Source organism: Pelecanus crispus, chromosome 11, assembly GCF_030463565.1.
Source record: "Pelecanus crispus isolate bPelCri1 chromosome 11, bPelCri1.pri, whole genome shotgun sequence".
Classification (NCBI taxonomy): Eukaryota; Metazoa; Chordata; class Aves; order Pelecaniformes; family Pelecanidae; genus Pelecanus; species Pelecanus crispus.
In genome coordinates, this window is record NC_134653.1 from 11371311 (window position 1) to 11387833 (window position 16523).

Below are 16523 nucleotides of genomic sequence, written 5' to 3' on the forward strand. Positions count from 1 at the left end.
AGCAGGCATAGGGCTGTGTTTTGCATTTAGTATGAGAATAAGGTTGATAACACACTGATGTTTTAGTTGTTGCTAAGTACTGCTTATGCTAGTCAAGGACTTTTCAGCTTCCCATGCTCTGCCAGGTGCACAAGAAACTGGGAGGGGGCACAGCCAGGCCAGCTGACCCAAACTGCCCAAAGGGCTATTCCATACCATGTGACGTCATGCTCAGTATATAACTGGGGGGGGGGAGGGGGTTGGCTGGGGGGCAGCGATCGCTGCTTGGGAACTGTCTGGGTATCGGTCGGCGGGTGGTGAGCAATTGCATTGTGCATCACTTGCTTTGTATATTATTATTACTATTATTATTATATTGTTATTACTACTACTACTAATACTAGAATCATAGAGTCGTTTAGGTTAGAAAAGACCTTTAAGATCATCCAGTCCAACCATTAACCTACACTACCAAGTCTACTCTTAAGCCAATCAAGGGTAGACTAGACTAAACCATGTCTCCAAGTGCCACATCTGCCCGTCTTTTGAACGCTTCCAGGGATGATGACTCCACCACCTCTCTGGGCAGCCTGTTGCAATTCTTGACCACCCTTTCCGTAAAGAAATTTTTCCTAATATCCAACCTAAACCTCCCCTGGTGAAGTTTAAGCCCATTTCCTCTCGTCCTATCGCTAGCTACTTGGGAGAAGAGCCCAACACCCACCTCACTACAACCTCCTTTCAGGTAGCTGTAGAGAGCAATAAGGTCTCCCCTCAGCCTCCTCTTCTCTAAGCTAAACAACCCCAGTTCCCTCAGCCGCTCCTTATAAGACCTGTGCTCCAGACCCTTCACCAGCTTTGTTGCCCTTCTCTGGACACGCTCCAGCACCTCAATGTCTTTCTTGTATTGAGGGGCCCAAAACTGGACACAGTATTCCAGGTGTGGCCTCACCAGCACCGAGTACAGGGGGACAATCACCTCCCTGCTCCTGCTGGCCACACTATTCCTGATACAAAAGTCAAAAGCTTTGCTAAAGTCCAGGTAAATGACATCCACAGCCTTTCCATCATCTACCAAGTGGGTCACCAGGTCATAAAAGATCAGGCTGGTCAAGCAGGACCTGCCTTTCATGAACCCATGCTGGCTGGGCCTGATCCCCTGGTTGACCTGCACTTGCCTGTTGAGTTCCCTCAATATGAACCTCTCCATAATCTTTCCCGGCACCGAGGTCAGGCTGACAGGCCTGTAATTGTCATAACCCATGATTTGGGTTGCATGTTACGGGAATTGCTATAGCAGGAACCACCTGAACCAATGGAGGACAAGCCTTACAAGAAGCAGTGCAAGCACAGCAGTGACCCGACCTGAGCTGGCTTTGGTGACCAGTAACTCCACACCCCACACCACCTCTCCTGTCCTGAGTGACCACCGTTAACAGATGGAGCCCAAAGTCATGGTCTAAATGAACTCAGTGGACACTTTGTGGACATTTTATGGACATTTTACAAGGGTGGTCCATAGACTAAGGGAGTGATATACCTGTATTCTATCAAAGGATGGGAAGGGCGGTGGTGGGTAATGAGGATGTATTGGATAGTGTGAGACCTGAGCATGACGTAAATGTTACGGAATAAGGGGTGGAGAACGTGCTGGGGTAGAGTTAATTTTCTTCATAGTAGCTAGTATATGTTTTGGATTTGTACTGAAAACAGTGTTGATAATGCAGAGATGTTTTTGTTATTGCTGAATAGTGCTTAAACCACAACGGCCATGGAAAAAACAGAACGTCAATGATATCTGCAAGTTGTGCTATTAAGTAATATAAATGGCGCTAAAAGGAAGAGGAATATGTCCTGAAAAATAACTCTAGCTTGAAAGAACAGAAATAAAGCTCTGGAAAAGAGGGTTCGGCTCTGCGGGACTGCCTGTCCGACGGGAGCCCGCAGGCAGCTGCGTGCTGCGCTCCCGCCTGCCCCGGGGCACGTCCCCGTGCTCTCCTATGGCCCGGGGCGGGAGTCGCTCGGGGTCCCCCCGAGTCCGGACGAAGCCCGTTCTTCGGGGCTGTGCAGCGTCCCCCTGCGGGCCCCGTGCGTGCACGACGGGTTTTGGTGCCACCGTAGCAAGCCCCCGCGGGCCGGGGTGACAGCCGGGAGGTCCGTGAAGGCTGGAGCCACGCGGAACCCTCCCGGAGCACCGCGCCGCCGCGGGGACTCGAACCCGCCACGTGCCGGCGGCGCCTCCGCGCAGCTCCCGCCCGCTCTCGGCGGGAGCCCGTCGCCGCCCGGGCCGCGCTCGCTGCGCATGCGCCAGTACCTGTCACCTCCCCGGTCGTTCTCCGGGGCCGTTCCACCAGCTGGAGCGGGGAGGGGGGAAGCGGCAGCGGGCGGCGCGCGGAGGCAGGGCAGCGGCCCGCGCTCTCCCCAGCCCCTGCTCTCACGGCGCGCGGCGCCGCTGCCCCGGCGCCTCCCCGCCCGTCTGCCGCGGTGGTCTCGGCCGCGGCGCGGGGCGGGCCTGCCGCCGTTCCCTAGGTGAGCGCGTTCCCGCCCCGCCCGCCGCGGCCTCGTCAGCGCTGCCAGCGTGGAGCCGGCTGGGGCTGAGGCGGAAGTGCCCGGCGGGCAGGCGGCGCGCACCGGGGACCCCGGCGGCCATGGACGCCTCTCTGGAGAAGGTCTGCGGGGCGCGCCGGTGCCAGGCCGGCGGGGGAGAGGGCGGCCCGGGGCACCTGCGGGCGGAGGGGTGCTGAGGCGCGGCGGGCCCCGAGCGGGCCCCGGCGGTCGCGTCGCTGACGGGGCGGTGGGGCCGCGGCCCGGGGCCGAGGGCAGCGGCCGGGGCTCGGTGCCGCGCTCCCCCAGCCCCTGGGCTGCGGCGGTGTGGCGGCCCCGCCGGGGCTCCCGGCCCGCCCCCGCCGAGGGGGGCTGCGCCACACGGGCCTGAGTCAACTTTGCCTCACGAAGCCTTTGAGCCCCCAGTGAAGCCCACGGGCGTGCCCCCCCCCCCCCGCTCCCCGGCCGCGGCGCCTGGCGTGCGCCGCCTGTGTGAACGCCGTCTGTTTCTGTGCCCCGGATCTATAAAAAGTCTGAATAACTACCAGGAAATGCTTTGGCAATGGGGGTTTGTTTGTTTGTTTGTTTTCTTAAAAAGAAGATGGAGCTTATTTCCTGGGAATGTTAGCCTTCAGCAGGACAGTAGAGAAAATATTATTTGACTTTTTCTTTTCATTTTATACTGGAGGTGTTTGCTGCCCTGTGTTTGCTCTCTTCTGTCCAGTTTACTGTACAAAGCAAATACTGACTCTGTAATGCCGTAAGTGACTGACAAAACTTATTTTGCCTTTGTCACTGTGAGTCAGTCAGAATCTGGTAATCTGGGACCTGCCACGCTTCTGCTGGCTTGCATGGCACCTGCTGTGCTTCTGAAGAGCTGCCCTCCAAATGAGGATGGAATGGCTGCTCATACATAGCTTATCGCCGCTGTTTTATGTCTTTGAGGGCAGTATACGTTTGAAATAATTTACACTTTGTGTGCTTAAGAGATGTTAATGCATCCTTCCCCTTTGCATCGTTTACTGTGCACAGCATGTTCAGTTTTATGTAATCTTTGGAATTGGCTAGAGGAGTTTGAATGGGATGTGCTCTAGTAAGGAAATCCAGAAAGTATCTTTCTGATGTGGTTAATAAGTTGGTAGCAAAATGGTTTGATGTATTACAGTCCACGTGAAGAATACAGTGTTAAAGACTTCCATAGCCTTTAAAAGCTTAAGTTCTTTACTAGTGCCGACAAAAGTTACAGTGACAACTGCTTGTCTGAAAAGTTTTAAGTACTTAAGTAAAACTTAATTGAATATACTAGTTTGGAATATGGTTTTTATCAACTGGACTCAAGCAAAGTAATGGTACGATGTGCAGTTATTTAAAGAAGACACATTAGTACAGGGCAAGTGTTTGTCCTGTAGTATGACAGAGTCCTTATAAACTTTGTTTGACTAGGTCATCATAAGAAGCAATAAAAACACTGTGTAAGAATTAAACACCTAAATTTCTTAGCAGAATAAAAGTCCATGCTTTGGTTATTTGTATTATTGATGTAAGGAATAGTCTATAAACTGCAAAACTTGCATGTCTGATTTTTCAATATATGCAAATAGATGTGCATGAAGAGTTATCATTTGGTTTACCTCCTCTCTGGTTTATCATGGCTTTTTGCCCCATGTATGGTAAAAGCTGTAGTCCTCTGCCACAATATTATTACTGTCTTCTAGCCACTTAGCAGTTAGTGCCCTCCTGAAATAGTCTTTGATTAAGATTGTTGTAAATCCATACAATCTGCACTTTATCTAGTCTTAGGCATGATATATAAGAAGTCTTCTTTCTAAACGCATTTGAAATTCATCCAAGTTGGGATACGTTTATAGTCAGAGAATGTGTGTCCACTTATCTTGTGCTTATTTAAGCATTATCATAATACATCTGAGACTGTCTTTTATTTGAACCATGGATTCTCTCCTCGTGTATTTATACATGTACTTATTTGGATGTCAATGATAAGTACTTTTTAACTTGTCTTAAAATTTGTCAAAATTTTGTATTTTTCGTAATGAAGAAGGCATTTTTGTGAATCACCTAATTAGCTGTAATGCATGGTGACATTGAATGACTACAGTCATTAGGTTCTTGCAGATGGAAAAAGATTTTCTTAGCAGATGAGAAACTTCCCAAGAATTGAAAACATTTCACAACAGGATTGTGAGGAAAACCATTGTAGAATCTGACATGCAGGTGTGCACACCAACAATCTCATAGCTTGATTTTGCAAATTATCTTTGTTTTATCAGACAAAAGTTTTGGGTTTCTTATGTAATAATATTGTGTGTCATAAGTGGTATAGTTAGAATGAATTTTAGCTGAAATCCAGAAATGTTTTTTGGGGTGAACTTCAAATTTAAGTTCTCTTGGAAGCCTGTGTTAAATTTCAGAAGTTTGGCTAACGGATTGATGATCCCCCCCATTTATATTTTAATAGTAGTGACCAATCTTCTGAAGGATTTTAACACTTTAAGTTTCAAGTTAGGTGACTTTGGTAAAATAAGGCAAATTCTTTCCTTGTAACTTCTTGCTGTCTCTACAGCTGTGTTTTCCCTAAACATGAAAAAACTGTTTTGGTTTCTTGCTCAGCCTGTGACTTTTGTCTTTTGTTACTGTGTTAATTACCGCAACATCCTGGTAACTTTACGGAAACTCGTGACAGCAGACCTGCATGCAAATCCTGCTGCATGTCAGGGAAGTATTGATAAAGATTAAACAAGCAAATACCTATAAGTGGAAGCCTTGTGCTGATACAGTGCCATTTTCATTCAAGCCTAAGAGTCATGAAGTGGCTTTATCTAAAACTTTTCTTAGCCTGGAGAATAAACCCAGTGTTCTTTTGGCTGAAGAATACTGATAGAATACTGATATTGTTTGAGATTAATTTACTGTTGAGGACATTTCTTGGGTTTTGATGGTAAAACTTTCTTATTGGCAAATATAATAATGTAGGGGGAAATGAGACTTCTCATGAAATATATAATGAGCTACCCCTGTGAGTTTCTTTGCACACACAATAGTTTATGTGGACTGTTTAAAAATTGTCCCTTTCTTACATTAGGAGTATAGCCTATGGAAATGCAAAATCAAGATTGTAAAACATTGGTATACGAAGCAACATGCTCCTTTTTGAATTTGTAATTAACGTTCAGTCTTATCACAGCTGGAGAATGGCCCCTTATGCTTCCCCAGTTGCCAAGTGACCCAAAGGTGTGACGTACTGCCTATAAAACCAGAAGGAGTTTACAGTTCAAAGTGCTTAAAAAATAGTAATGGATTAGTTACAAAACAGGGAAGTAACCACAAATCAAACCTATTGCAAGTTAACCTTAGTGAATTGGAATAATACATTTTGAAGGCAACAAATGATAAAAATCAAAGTAGGGTAGTGAATGTCAGGACCTTTGAAGGGCTTAAGGAGGCAGGAGGTGTCAGGGTGCTGAATGGACACCTTGAAGGAAGCAGCTGTGGCTGGTGCCTTCTTACAGCTTGAAAGGACATTGCATGTCTTGTAACTCATCTGGTGAAAGGATCACCTAACTGATCAGAGGCAGATCCTGTGACGCCAGGGGAAGGACTGAGTGCAGAAAGTAAGGCTAATATAATGTCTAATGGAGCTGTTTTAACCCTCTCAAAAAGTGTGTTGTCCTCTGTTACAGGAGGTGTTCAAGAACTTGTCCGCCAGGCTTTCTAAAAACAGTTCAAGAACATGGAAAAAGTATTCTGGTTATTACTGATTGGATTTTATACACACTTGATCTCATTTACAGACTAAACTAACGCAACATACTGCTTTATTATGGCATATTATTAAAGTGTGTTCAGAAACCTTTCTTAACTGAGTGGTTTGCTGTTGCAACTTTGCCACACCTATTTTTCTTGCTGCGTAAAATAAGTAGATAGTCTTCTGCTCCCACCTCCATGCCCTTACTAATGTGAGCAGAGGAGGAAGCATATATAAAATTAAGTATGCAGCAGTAAAAGGTTTTTCTTTTTTTTTTTTTGGCTTCCCATAATTCAAAGGAGAAAATAAATTGCTGCATGTCCACTTAGCAATTGGAAAAAAACCAGAAGGGATTCATTTTCCAATTAAACCCATATCAGAATTCAAAGACTTGCTCAATTTCATAGCGTTTTATGGAGCTTAGCATAACTTCTTATGACTTTTTAAATTGTATTTTATGTATTCTGCCAGCTTATTGGCAGAAGGGTTTCATGCACATGTAATTACTAGTAAGCGAGACAGGATGAGTCACAAGGTAGGCATACGCAGGTTTTAACATCTGATGTAATTCCAGCAGGTGAATTTTGTGTTAGTAACAAACAAAAGCAGCTCAGAGCCCTTTTTGTAATGCCTCTACATCTTGTGTCCTCATCTACAGCAGATCTGTTTGAATATTTGCATGTGATGCTGAGGAAGGTTCAAGCAAATAACTACCTTCCAGCCATGGATCACGTTTTGTGGCAACCTGAATTAAAGTATGCGAAATAGTCACAATCAGTAAATTATGTCTAGTCAATTACTCCCTTAAAGTCTCCTGGGAGCAAAACTGATTTCTTAGGTAAGATTTCTTTTCAGAGTTTCTTTGATGTGGTGCAACTCTGGTAACCACTGAAAATGTATGGAAATACTGCCAATGATCATATTTAAATTTTTCTTCTAGTTATATGTGTGTGTATATATATATATAGTATTCTGAGTATCAAATGCTTTCAGTGTGTGGGTTTTTTTTTAATCTTTGTGATGAGGTCTTGAACTTTTTGTATTTGTACCACTTTTTCATGCAGTGCTTAAGTAAGTTGTGGACCTCATAGCCAGTGGATGTTGTAGAAGCCAGAAGTGTAAAAACCCATTTATTGCTAAATGCTGGGAGTTCTTGTGGGAAAATATTATTGAATACTTGCACTATTCTTTTGTTCTTCCCCCCAACATTTCTTACTGGCCACTTCTAAAGCAACAGAATACAGAGAGCTGTCAATCTTGGTTTGATCCAGTGTGACCATGCTTGGCTACTGATTCTTTCAGACACCTACTACTTGCTATAATATGAGTTAAATCTCTAAATATTTTGGTAAAATTAGTCTTTGAACATATGGTAACTCTCAACTTAATTTTTTTTTCTTTTCTTGATCAGTCCTCTGGATGAAAATCGTGTAAAATCCTCAAGTAAATTAATCCCACTGCCTTCTGTAATTAGATTTGCTTTTGTGTCTGCATCTGCATGAGCAAACATATTTGCCTGCGTTGCATGTGTGCAACAGTTGCACGCATTTCCATCAGCCGTGATGGAAAGCATGTGCAGGCCTTTAGGATTACTGTTTCTCAAATACTGTAGCAGATGAGATATTATATGCCTGCAGTATGGATAGTGTAAGTTTAAATATTTAAACTTGTTTTGGATTATTATTTTTTTTTTAAAACAGCCACCGCCCTTCCCCCTAGTACCCCCCCCAACCTCAGCAATAATCTAAAGGGTTACTACTAGAGGCTTGAGTATGTGGGCCGACCTTTTGAAAAAGGGTTGATGTTGAATTTGGGGAGTCTATGCTTACAATACATTTGGGAAGCAGAGGAGGGGAGAAGAGACTCTGTAACGGGGTCACCTGAGTATCTTAGGATTTCTTGCTGTCTAATGTGATGGATCTTATCAGTGGTGTTACCTTCTACCTTCATAATGGGGTATATTTCTTTTTCAAATACAGTTTAATATCAACCACTGGAGGTAAATCAGACACTGCTGGATGATACCTTTCATGTTCTCTGGAAGCTTCTAGATGGCATCTAATCCTTAAATGGATAAATGTTCCTGTCTAGATCTCTTGTGTCAGTTGCAAGCTTCTGCCAGGCTTCTTGGGTTAAAGCTCATAAAAGAGGCTTATTCAAAGCAAAAGCAGTTCTTTGGAAAATACTACTTACTCATCTTTGAACGTGTCACTGGTTCAGGGGAAATAAGTTCAACAATTTTTAAAGGTCTTCTGTCCTGATGGTCTCTTTAAGAAGTATCTGTTGTTACCTGGTTTTCAGCAATGAATTCAGGATTTTTGACCTGTTCTGTGTAGCTAGAGGGCTGCAACTGCTGGTAGATAAACCTTTTCTGCATGTCAGTCTGTCTTAAGCTGCCTGCTGCAGGTCAGTTTTACTCTTTTGACTAGTTAAAGGGCATCTCTCCAGTAAGGTAAGATTAAAAATTGGTTTAAAGGTACCAGAAATAGGAAAAAATAGATTTACAAGAGTATTTGGATTAGGTGTTTTCTCATCTGTTTTGAAAATGACTGTTGTAAAAGTTTGACAGGGAAACCTGAATGGGGAAATGGCAGGGAAAACTGCCATTTTATTTCTGCCTTTGCTAGAGCAGTCTTAAATGGTATCTTCTTGTGTTTCCTAGGTAAGAAATGTTGGCTTTTTAAATTTCTCCTAGTATTTATTAATTGAACACATTTGAATACATCTTAGTTGAACTGGCAATCTTAAAAAAAAAAACAAACTGTCAATTTATGCAAATTTCCCCCTGAATTTGCATCAAAATACCTAATGACCTAAAACCTCCATTGGTCACATTTTTCAGTGTTTAGCTTCCTAAACAACTTCTTTTCTAGAAGGTAACTTTCTTGCAAGAATAGTGTTGTACTTATTCGCTGATTGCTCTCTTGTTTGGTGGTGGGTTGTTTTTTTTTTTTTTAAATGAGAGTCTGTACATCATGAGAGCAGACTGTCATAGAATCATAGAATCGTTTAGGTTGGAAAAGACCTTTAAGATCATCCAGTCCAACCATTAACCTAACATTACCAAGTCAGGGTCAACTCAACTGAGAATATGGTAATAGGGGTTTTTTGGTGCAGGTGAAGTAAAAGGATCGTTTCTAAATGAGATTTGCCACTGACAGACTTGTGATTGTATTTAGGGTATCTATTTTCCATACTCTGTAGAAAGATTAGAGTGTTCCTTTAGAAGATTTTTGGTGATTTTGTTTTGTTTTAATTTTGGATAGGACCGGATGTGAATTTTTACATTTCAGGGAATAGTTGAAGTTTTATTGCTGGTGTGGAATGGTTGTGAAAAAGAAAAAAAATCACTCAGTTGCACTGAAGTGGCCAATTTTTTTAGCTAAAGCATTGTAATGAGCACTTACTTGAACACCTTGCACTTCTCAAATCCTTCTTGCCTTCTGATGCTCTTTCTGTCGTTATTCATTGAACTCCAAAAGAGGTATCTAGAAATTAAGGAGGATTTTGGAAAAAGTTCTCCTTGTGGAGAAAAAAATTGGATCTATCAATAATAAAGTCCAGATCACAACTGAGTGTTCTTTTGGGTTATTTTAGGTCAGTAATATGTTCTTATTTTGTATATTTTGAGTTCAGGATATACAATGTATTGTTATTTTTAAATAAGTACACACAGACTAACTAAAAGAATCTGCCTGATGCATGAATTCCTAGTGAGGATGTTGGGGGGACAGTAGTAAGATAAGTATTTCTTTTGTTCTTTTCGTAAAAGTTGTTATCTTTTTCCCTGAAAGATGGTCGACCCTACTCTAGCAGAAATGGGAAAGAATCTGAATGAAGCAATGAAGATGCTAGAAGACAATCAAAGGTATGTGCAAAGGATAACAACTACAAAAACAATAGCTATTTGTGCTAAGGGGAGGATTATTAGTGTCACTGACATTAAGCAGGAAAGAACTAATTTTCCTAATAGTTTAAGGTCATATTGTCATTCTGAAGCTTACACCTATACAAATCACCATTGTTTCTCAAATGATGGGATTTTAAAAACAAATATGTATTTTTATGTGTGTTGTGTAATATTCAGAGCAAGTCCAGCAAGTCTGTTTTTTTCGGATATGTTAGATTTTTTTTTTTTCCTATTGCTGTGCAAGTAATTTTTAATTTCTATATGTATGAAACTCTTCTGTAAGTTTGATGTTTTCTGTTAAAGAACTAAAAACCAAAACTTAGGCACTCTTTAATTCAGTCTGAGCTAAACTTTGTGTTCGTCTCATCTGATTTATTTATGAAACTGTTGTCAGTGACATAGACTGCAAACATGTCTGTGTGTTTCTGCAAGTCAAAGTCAACTACATATTTGATGCTATAAAACACAAACAGTTTATTCTTGTGTCTTTAACTTAGAAAAGTGGAGGAGGAAAATGAAAAGAAGTATGTGCGGAAGGATATTCCTGGACCACTCCAAGGCAGGTAGGCAACAACAATTTTTAGATAATGCTCTTTACTTTTCAGAATCTGTAAAATACATGTAACATGTTTGTTTTCCAAATAACTTCTATATTAATGCAAACATGAACGTTGCCAGGCATTATATCAACTTTTTCCGTACTCACGTGGGGGGAGGGGGGGAAAGAGATTGTCGTCATACCAACTATTTCCATACTCACGTAGGAAAAAGAGAAAGATTACTTGTCCTTGGTGACTGAAATTTTGAACTGTTGGAATCTAATGAAATATTGGTACATACAGCTGTGATTGAGACTTAAATATATATAAACTTGTGCTATAGAATAAAGATTCATTAAAACACCCAGATAAAAAAAAAAGTAGTAGCTGAGACTGATAAGGTAGAAAACCTTAAAAAAACTCCACAAAACAAAAACACCCCATCTTTTCAGCACAGCTGTCTTAAAAAATTATATGGAGCTCTCGTGCATAAGGCAGGTAAGTTCATTGTACCTGAAAACTAAGATGTAAATTGGTTGTAGCCTCTTTGGAAGAGGATCCTGCAGGAGCCCAAGCTAGCCCTCAGAAAATATTGCAAAACCTATTTAAGTCTTTTGTGTACATAAACTAAACTTGGTTTTGAGTGGAGACACTGAATTAGCTTTCCTAAGAATAAAAAGCCATTTCAACTGTCAGTGTAAGTTCTTATATTACTGTAAATTTTAGTTGGAATTATACAAGTTGAAGCATTGTGGGTCTTTTCCAGTTTTACCATGCTAGAGTGCATCATGTCAGAAGTCCAATGTAGCTTTTGTTCACCAGAAACTAATATTTGTAGGTAATTGTTTAAGAGATGTGCTGAGTTTGTGAGCTGAAGCTGGATAACGTGAAGAGAAATTTGGATCCTTAGCTATTACCTTACTTTGCTGTGTAGCAATAAGCAATGAAACATTGTCAAGTCAAACTTTTCAGTCCAAATTTTCAGATTTCAGTAGATTTGTTTTCCTGTGAGTCTGAGTTCATACTTATTGAAGTGTCCTACTATAATTAAGTAGGGTTTTGAATTAATTGATTCAGCAACATCATCTTCATGATCTGTTTTTCTGAGAGCAAAGAACTGTTTTTGTTGCTCTACTCAGCATTCTGTAAAAGTGCAGTGTTGTCTTCATGTCTTACTGGGCAGTGTCCCAGATGGCATCTTCATTTGATGCTGGTACTTTTTTTTTTTTTTTTTTTTTTTTTTTTTTTTTTTTTTTAATATGTGGTTTTTGTTTTCCCCTCACCGGTACACCAGTGGCCAGGATATGGTGAGCATACTTCAGTTAGTTCAGAACCTAATGCATGGAGAGGAAGAAGAGGAAACTTCACAGGCCTACCGGTAAAGCCAGTATGAATTATTGTATGTGGAAGATACCTGATTTTGTAATATTCTGATTATTATAGAACTTCACACTTAAGTGTTTTAAACTATAAAGATATTGTGTAACCATGTAACTTTTAAAAGGCAACTTAAATTACATGGTGAACTAGAATAATGCATTAGGCTTGGCTTGATTAAAATTATAAAGCTTTCATTACTAATTACTAAATGGAATTATACAAGGGAATTGTTTCTGATGTGACAGCTCATTTTGTTTTCTACTTTCTGAAACTTGTTTTAAGTCTGAAAGTCTTATATAACTTTGAATACCAATAATTTTTTAACATCTCTCCCTGTAGATTTTAAAGAACAAAAATAAATTAAAAAAAAAATTGTTTTCCATTTTTCTGTAAAATGGAAATAATACTAACTAATCTGCAGAAGATTATTGAAAACTAACATTTGAAAAACAGTTTGGAGATTAAAAAAAAACCAAAACAAAAACAAACAAAAAAACCCCAACAAACCCCCAAAAGCCCAATAAACTAATGAAAACTATGCCTCTAAAGATACTGATCATAAGCCTCCTGAGTTTTCTCTGCGTGAGGAAAGGTATGTGTTTAATGCACTTAAGTCCCAATGCAGATTTTAAGTCCCAGTGCAGGTAAGGTGCTTAGTTCCAACTCGTGCTAGCTGATTGGCTAAAAAAGAAGCTGAGGCATTATTGTAAGCAGCTAGGCCAAGTGAAGTGCAAGTGCTTTTGTCTACCCTGGCATTTTAGTATGTTAATACACAATGACGGGAAGGTGACTGTGGTATACTGTACTTCTTGCTGCTAAATATTTAAAATTGCATGCCAACAAATTCTGCCACTCTACAATAAAAATACACAAACCTAAAATTACTGTGATGTTCATGACTTGTATTTAGTTGGCAGTTCCTCTGTTCTGGCTTGCAGACTTCAAAATGTTGGTGAACAGGGTCACATGGCTCTACTGGGACATAGTTTGGCTGCTTATATATCGGTGCTGGACAGGGAAAGACTGAGAAAACTTACGACAAGGATCCTTTCTGATACTACTCTCTGGCTCTGCAGGCTTTTCAGGTGAGTCACTGTGAATAACTTATGTATGACTAGGTAGTGATAATTGTTTAAAAATGTGTGTGACTGGACCGAGGATGTCAACAAAAAAAACCACTGTGCCACAAACTTACAAATATTCTTTGAAAGTTCTGAAACACATCATATAATTCAAAAAAAAGAAAAAGAGACTTCTTGTTGAATGGCAGGAATTTATTAGTAACATGGTTGCCATATGGTAGAGCAATGTGCCAAAGTACAGTTGCAGACATATAGTTGGTCAAACATTTAACTAAATCCTTGTTTCTTGAGGCATATGCTATGTTGCTGAGGCTTGGGGTACTTCATATTTTTAAAAGATGTTTTCAGTTAACTTCTCCTTTGCTCTTACTGGATCTAGTTTATTTTTCCAGGTATGGTAGGTGACACTACTGAAATTTACAGTACAGTGAAATCTTTCGTAAATGCCTGTTTCATCATGTAGCATAGGTATCTTAAACTGTTCTATGAGAGAAGAATGGAAATCAGCTGTGTGGAGGTGTTGGAGTGTGTGTGTGTGTGTGGATTCACTGATCAGAAATTCCTTTTTTTCTTCCTGAAGCAAAAAAACCACCTGCTTTCCCCCTCTCATGATACTGTATCTTTCAGAAAATCTTGCCAGTGCTACTGAGGAGAAGATTTATTAATTTTTTTTTAGCACAGTGCAAGATGAAATGGTAAAAATAGTTAAACTGAGGTTAACCCAAATTTAGTTGTTAGAATTAAAAAGGATTTTTCTTAACATTTATGGGCTTACCTCTATCAGAATTATTTTATAAATTAAATTACTATCTTTATCTCTCTTTGACTTAAAGATGTTGAAACCTTGTGCAATGATGAAATTTGAGAAGTTGCAGGCAATCCAGCTATTTTGACAAATGTATGTGTGCGTGTATAGAGAGTGTGTCAGTGATGTTTGTAAATGGCATGGATAACAAAAAGAAACATTTCTGTTTTGAATCAAATATTCAATAACATTGCAATTTTGTGATTAATGGTGAGTATCTATTGGACTGTGGTGCCCAAAGTTTTGTGACCCCATAGACAGCAGCATTGACCAAATACCGTGCTTGTGAACTGCTTCATACATCTTGACATTTTCTGTAGCTATAAGCAACACTAGAGGAATTTCCCTTTGCCCATGTTAGATCACAGAACTGTTGTGTAAAGGTTTGCATGTGGGTCATTCTGGAATTTAATGCTGGAACACTCAGCAGTATCTGTGCATCAGATAGTCTGTGATAACCTAAGACGTTTCAGGGCCTTTATGTAAATTTGTTGATAAATGCCACTCTTAAATTGTGCAAGACCACTGATATACGTGTTGCACAAAAATGCTAAAAGAAAAATCTAGCTTGCAAGTTGCTTCATAAGTTGACACACCTACTACTTTCACTGTTGCTGTTTCCTTTTCTACAGGTAAGACAGCTGAGGGATTGCCCTCAATATGGAACACTCATACCTTATCTCTTTTTTTGGTTACTTTGCTCCTCTTTCTTGACTATACATGTTAACAAGCTGATCTGAGTTTGATTCTTAGAAGGGTTAAAAAAAGGTGGGGGAGGAGCAGACACAGAGACACCCCCCCAGCTACGAGCCCCAAGGAAACATGCCTGATAAATCAGATTGAAGTCAAAATAGCCATAAAATCATTACAATATTCCTGGGGGAAAATATACTTAATTTATGTAACTCACATGTATAAAACATCTGGAAAACTGTCTTGCAGTGTGCTGAATAGATTGTTCTAAATTGTGGTCTTATTTTGAACTCTCTAAAATAGAAATGACATCAGTAATTTTGGGTATTACAAAATATCTTGATTTGTGATTTCATAATAAAGTTTGCAAGTTTCTGCCCATTTACTTTATGTGGCTCATTCCAATTTTACTAACTTAACTTAAAGAATGTCAGGTTGCATGCTCTTTAAAATTAGCAGTCCAGAATTTACATATATATTAAATCCAGATGAAGCCTTTTGTGTTTCCTTCCTGGCTCTGGTCTTAGTAAGCAAGGTTTTGAACTCTGTAAAGGAAATCCTTAGGAATGCAGATGTTTTTTGTCTTTCTCACTTTATCTCTGAGTATAAATTAAGATATATACTAGGCTTCCCTCATTGTTAATCTCTTCCTGTCTCATCAAAGTTTCCTTCTACCCTACTTTATCCTGGGAAAATAGAAGGATTTTTTAATCATCATCTTTGTCTTCCTGCGAGCTCCTTTGCTGGTCAGTGTTATTTTAGTCACTAAACTGGCTATTCGTTTTGTTGGTCATATTTACTTGGCTTTTCTTGCAGGTATGAAAACGGATCAGCATATTATCATGAAGATGATCGTGAAGGTCTCCTAAAAATCTGTCGACTTGTTATTCACACACACTATGAAGATTATACAGTAGAAGGATTTAATGTGCTATATACTAAGCAGCCTGTCATATACATTAGTTCTGCAGCTAGAACAGGCTTGGGCCAAGCTCTCTGCAATCAGGTAAAGTGAATTAGTTGGGGTTTTAGCTGCAAGTAGAACCTACTTGGCTTCATATTGCCTACTTGAAATTTAGATTTTGAAATTTAGATTTTAAAAATACGTTCAGACTTTTCCTGCAAGAGACTGGTACTTGCAGTACAGTCTGGTATACCGCTGGCAGCAGTCGTGTAAATTGATTGGGGCCAGTGAACGTTCTCCTTTAGATCCATATATCTGCCTGGAACTTCCACTGTTAGAAGTGAAGCTTCTTCCAGATTTTTCCCAATGTTACTATGTTGACTGAATACATCTATCCCCAAGCAAGCTGAGCAGGCTCTCTCTGCAGCTCTCCTGTTCCTTCCACACATTTGCTTGATCAGTGTTCCTCATGAGCAGATTCCCTTCATCCTCATCTCCTCTTTGCCTTTCTATGGACATAGTAGATTTTTATAGCTTATAAAATTATATAAGTTTCTAAGACTTAGGATGATGTGTCTGCCTGTTGAAACACAGTATGAAAAGGGTCATTGTGAAGAATGAGGACTGAGCTTTGGCCTCAGAAAAGTTGATTTTAGGAAAAGCATAACTATGGTGATTTTGAAAACTTACTTATTTTTCCTCATGGTAGAAACAATAGCAATATGACTAAACTGCAACACAACGGGGGGTGGGAGGGGAGCGGAGTCTGAGGTGAAACCATACTTTGATGCCAGGCAAATATCTGCAAGCTGGTAATACAAAAATGTTATACAGTGTGTTGGTATTGCTTTATTAATTGTGATTTCCAACATAATTATAAAATACAGGCAAAGGAAGCAAAGCCCATACTGGGGGTAACCTCAG

At 40.3% G+C, this 16523-nt stretch overlaps 1 protein-coding gene across 2 annotated transcripts in view; it reads left to right on the plus strand.

Moving 5' to 3' along the window:
• The first annotated feature begins 2627 nt into the window (after positions 1–2627).
• PDXDC1 (pyridoxal dependent decarboxylase domain containing 1) overlaps positions 2628–16523 on the plus strand; it is a 32433-nt gene continuing 18537 nt past the window's right edge. Inside the window, exons 1-7 of one of the 2 annotated variants that reach the window (XM_075718362.1) lie at positions 2628–2648; positions 6861–6863; positions 10081–10154; positions 10694–10759; positions 12030–12113; positions 13054–13200; positions 15512–15701. In XM_075718362.1, the coding sequence (XP_075574477.1) occupies positions 2628–2648; positions 6861–6863; positions 10081–10154; positions 10694–10759; positions 12030–12113; positions 13054–13200; positions 15512–15701 (585 nt within the window). The remainder of the gene's footprint in view (positions 2649–6860; positions 6864–10080; positions 10155–10693; positions 10760–12029; positions 12114–13053; positions 13201–15511; positions 15702–16523) is intronic. The other variant, XM_075718361.1, reaches the window with a different exon arrangement.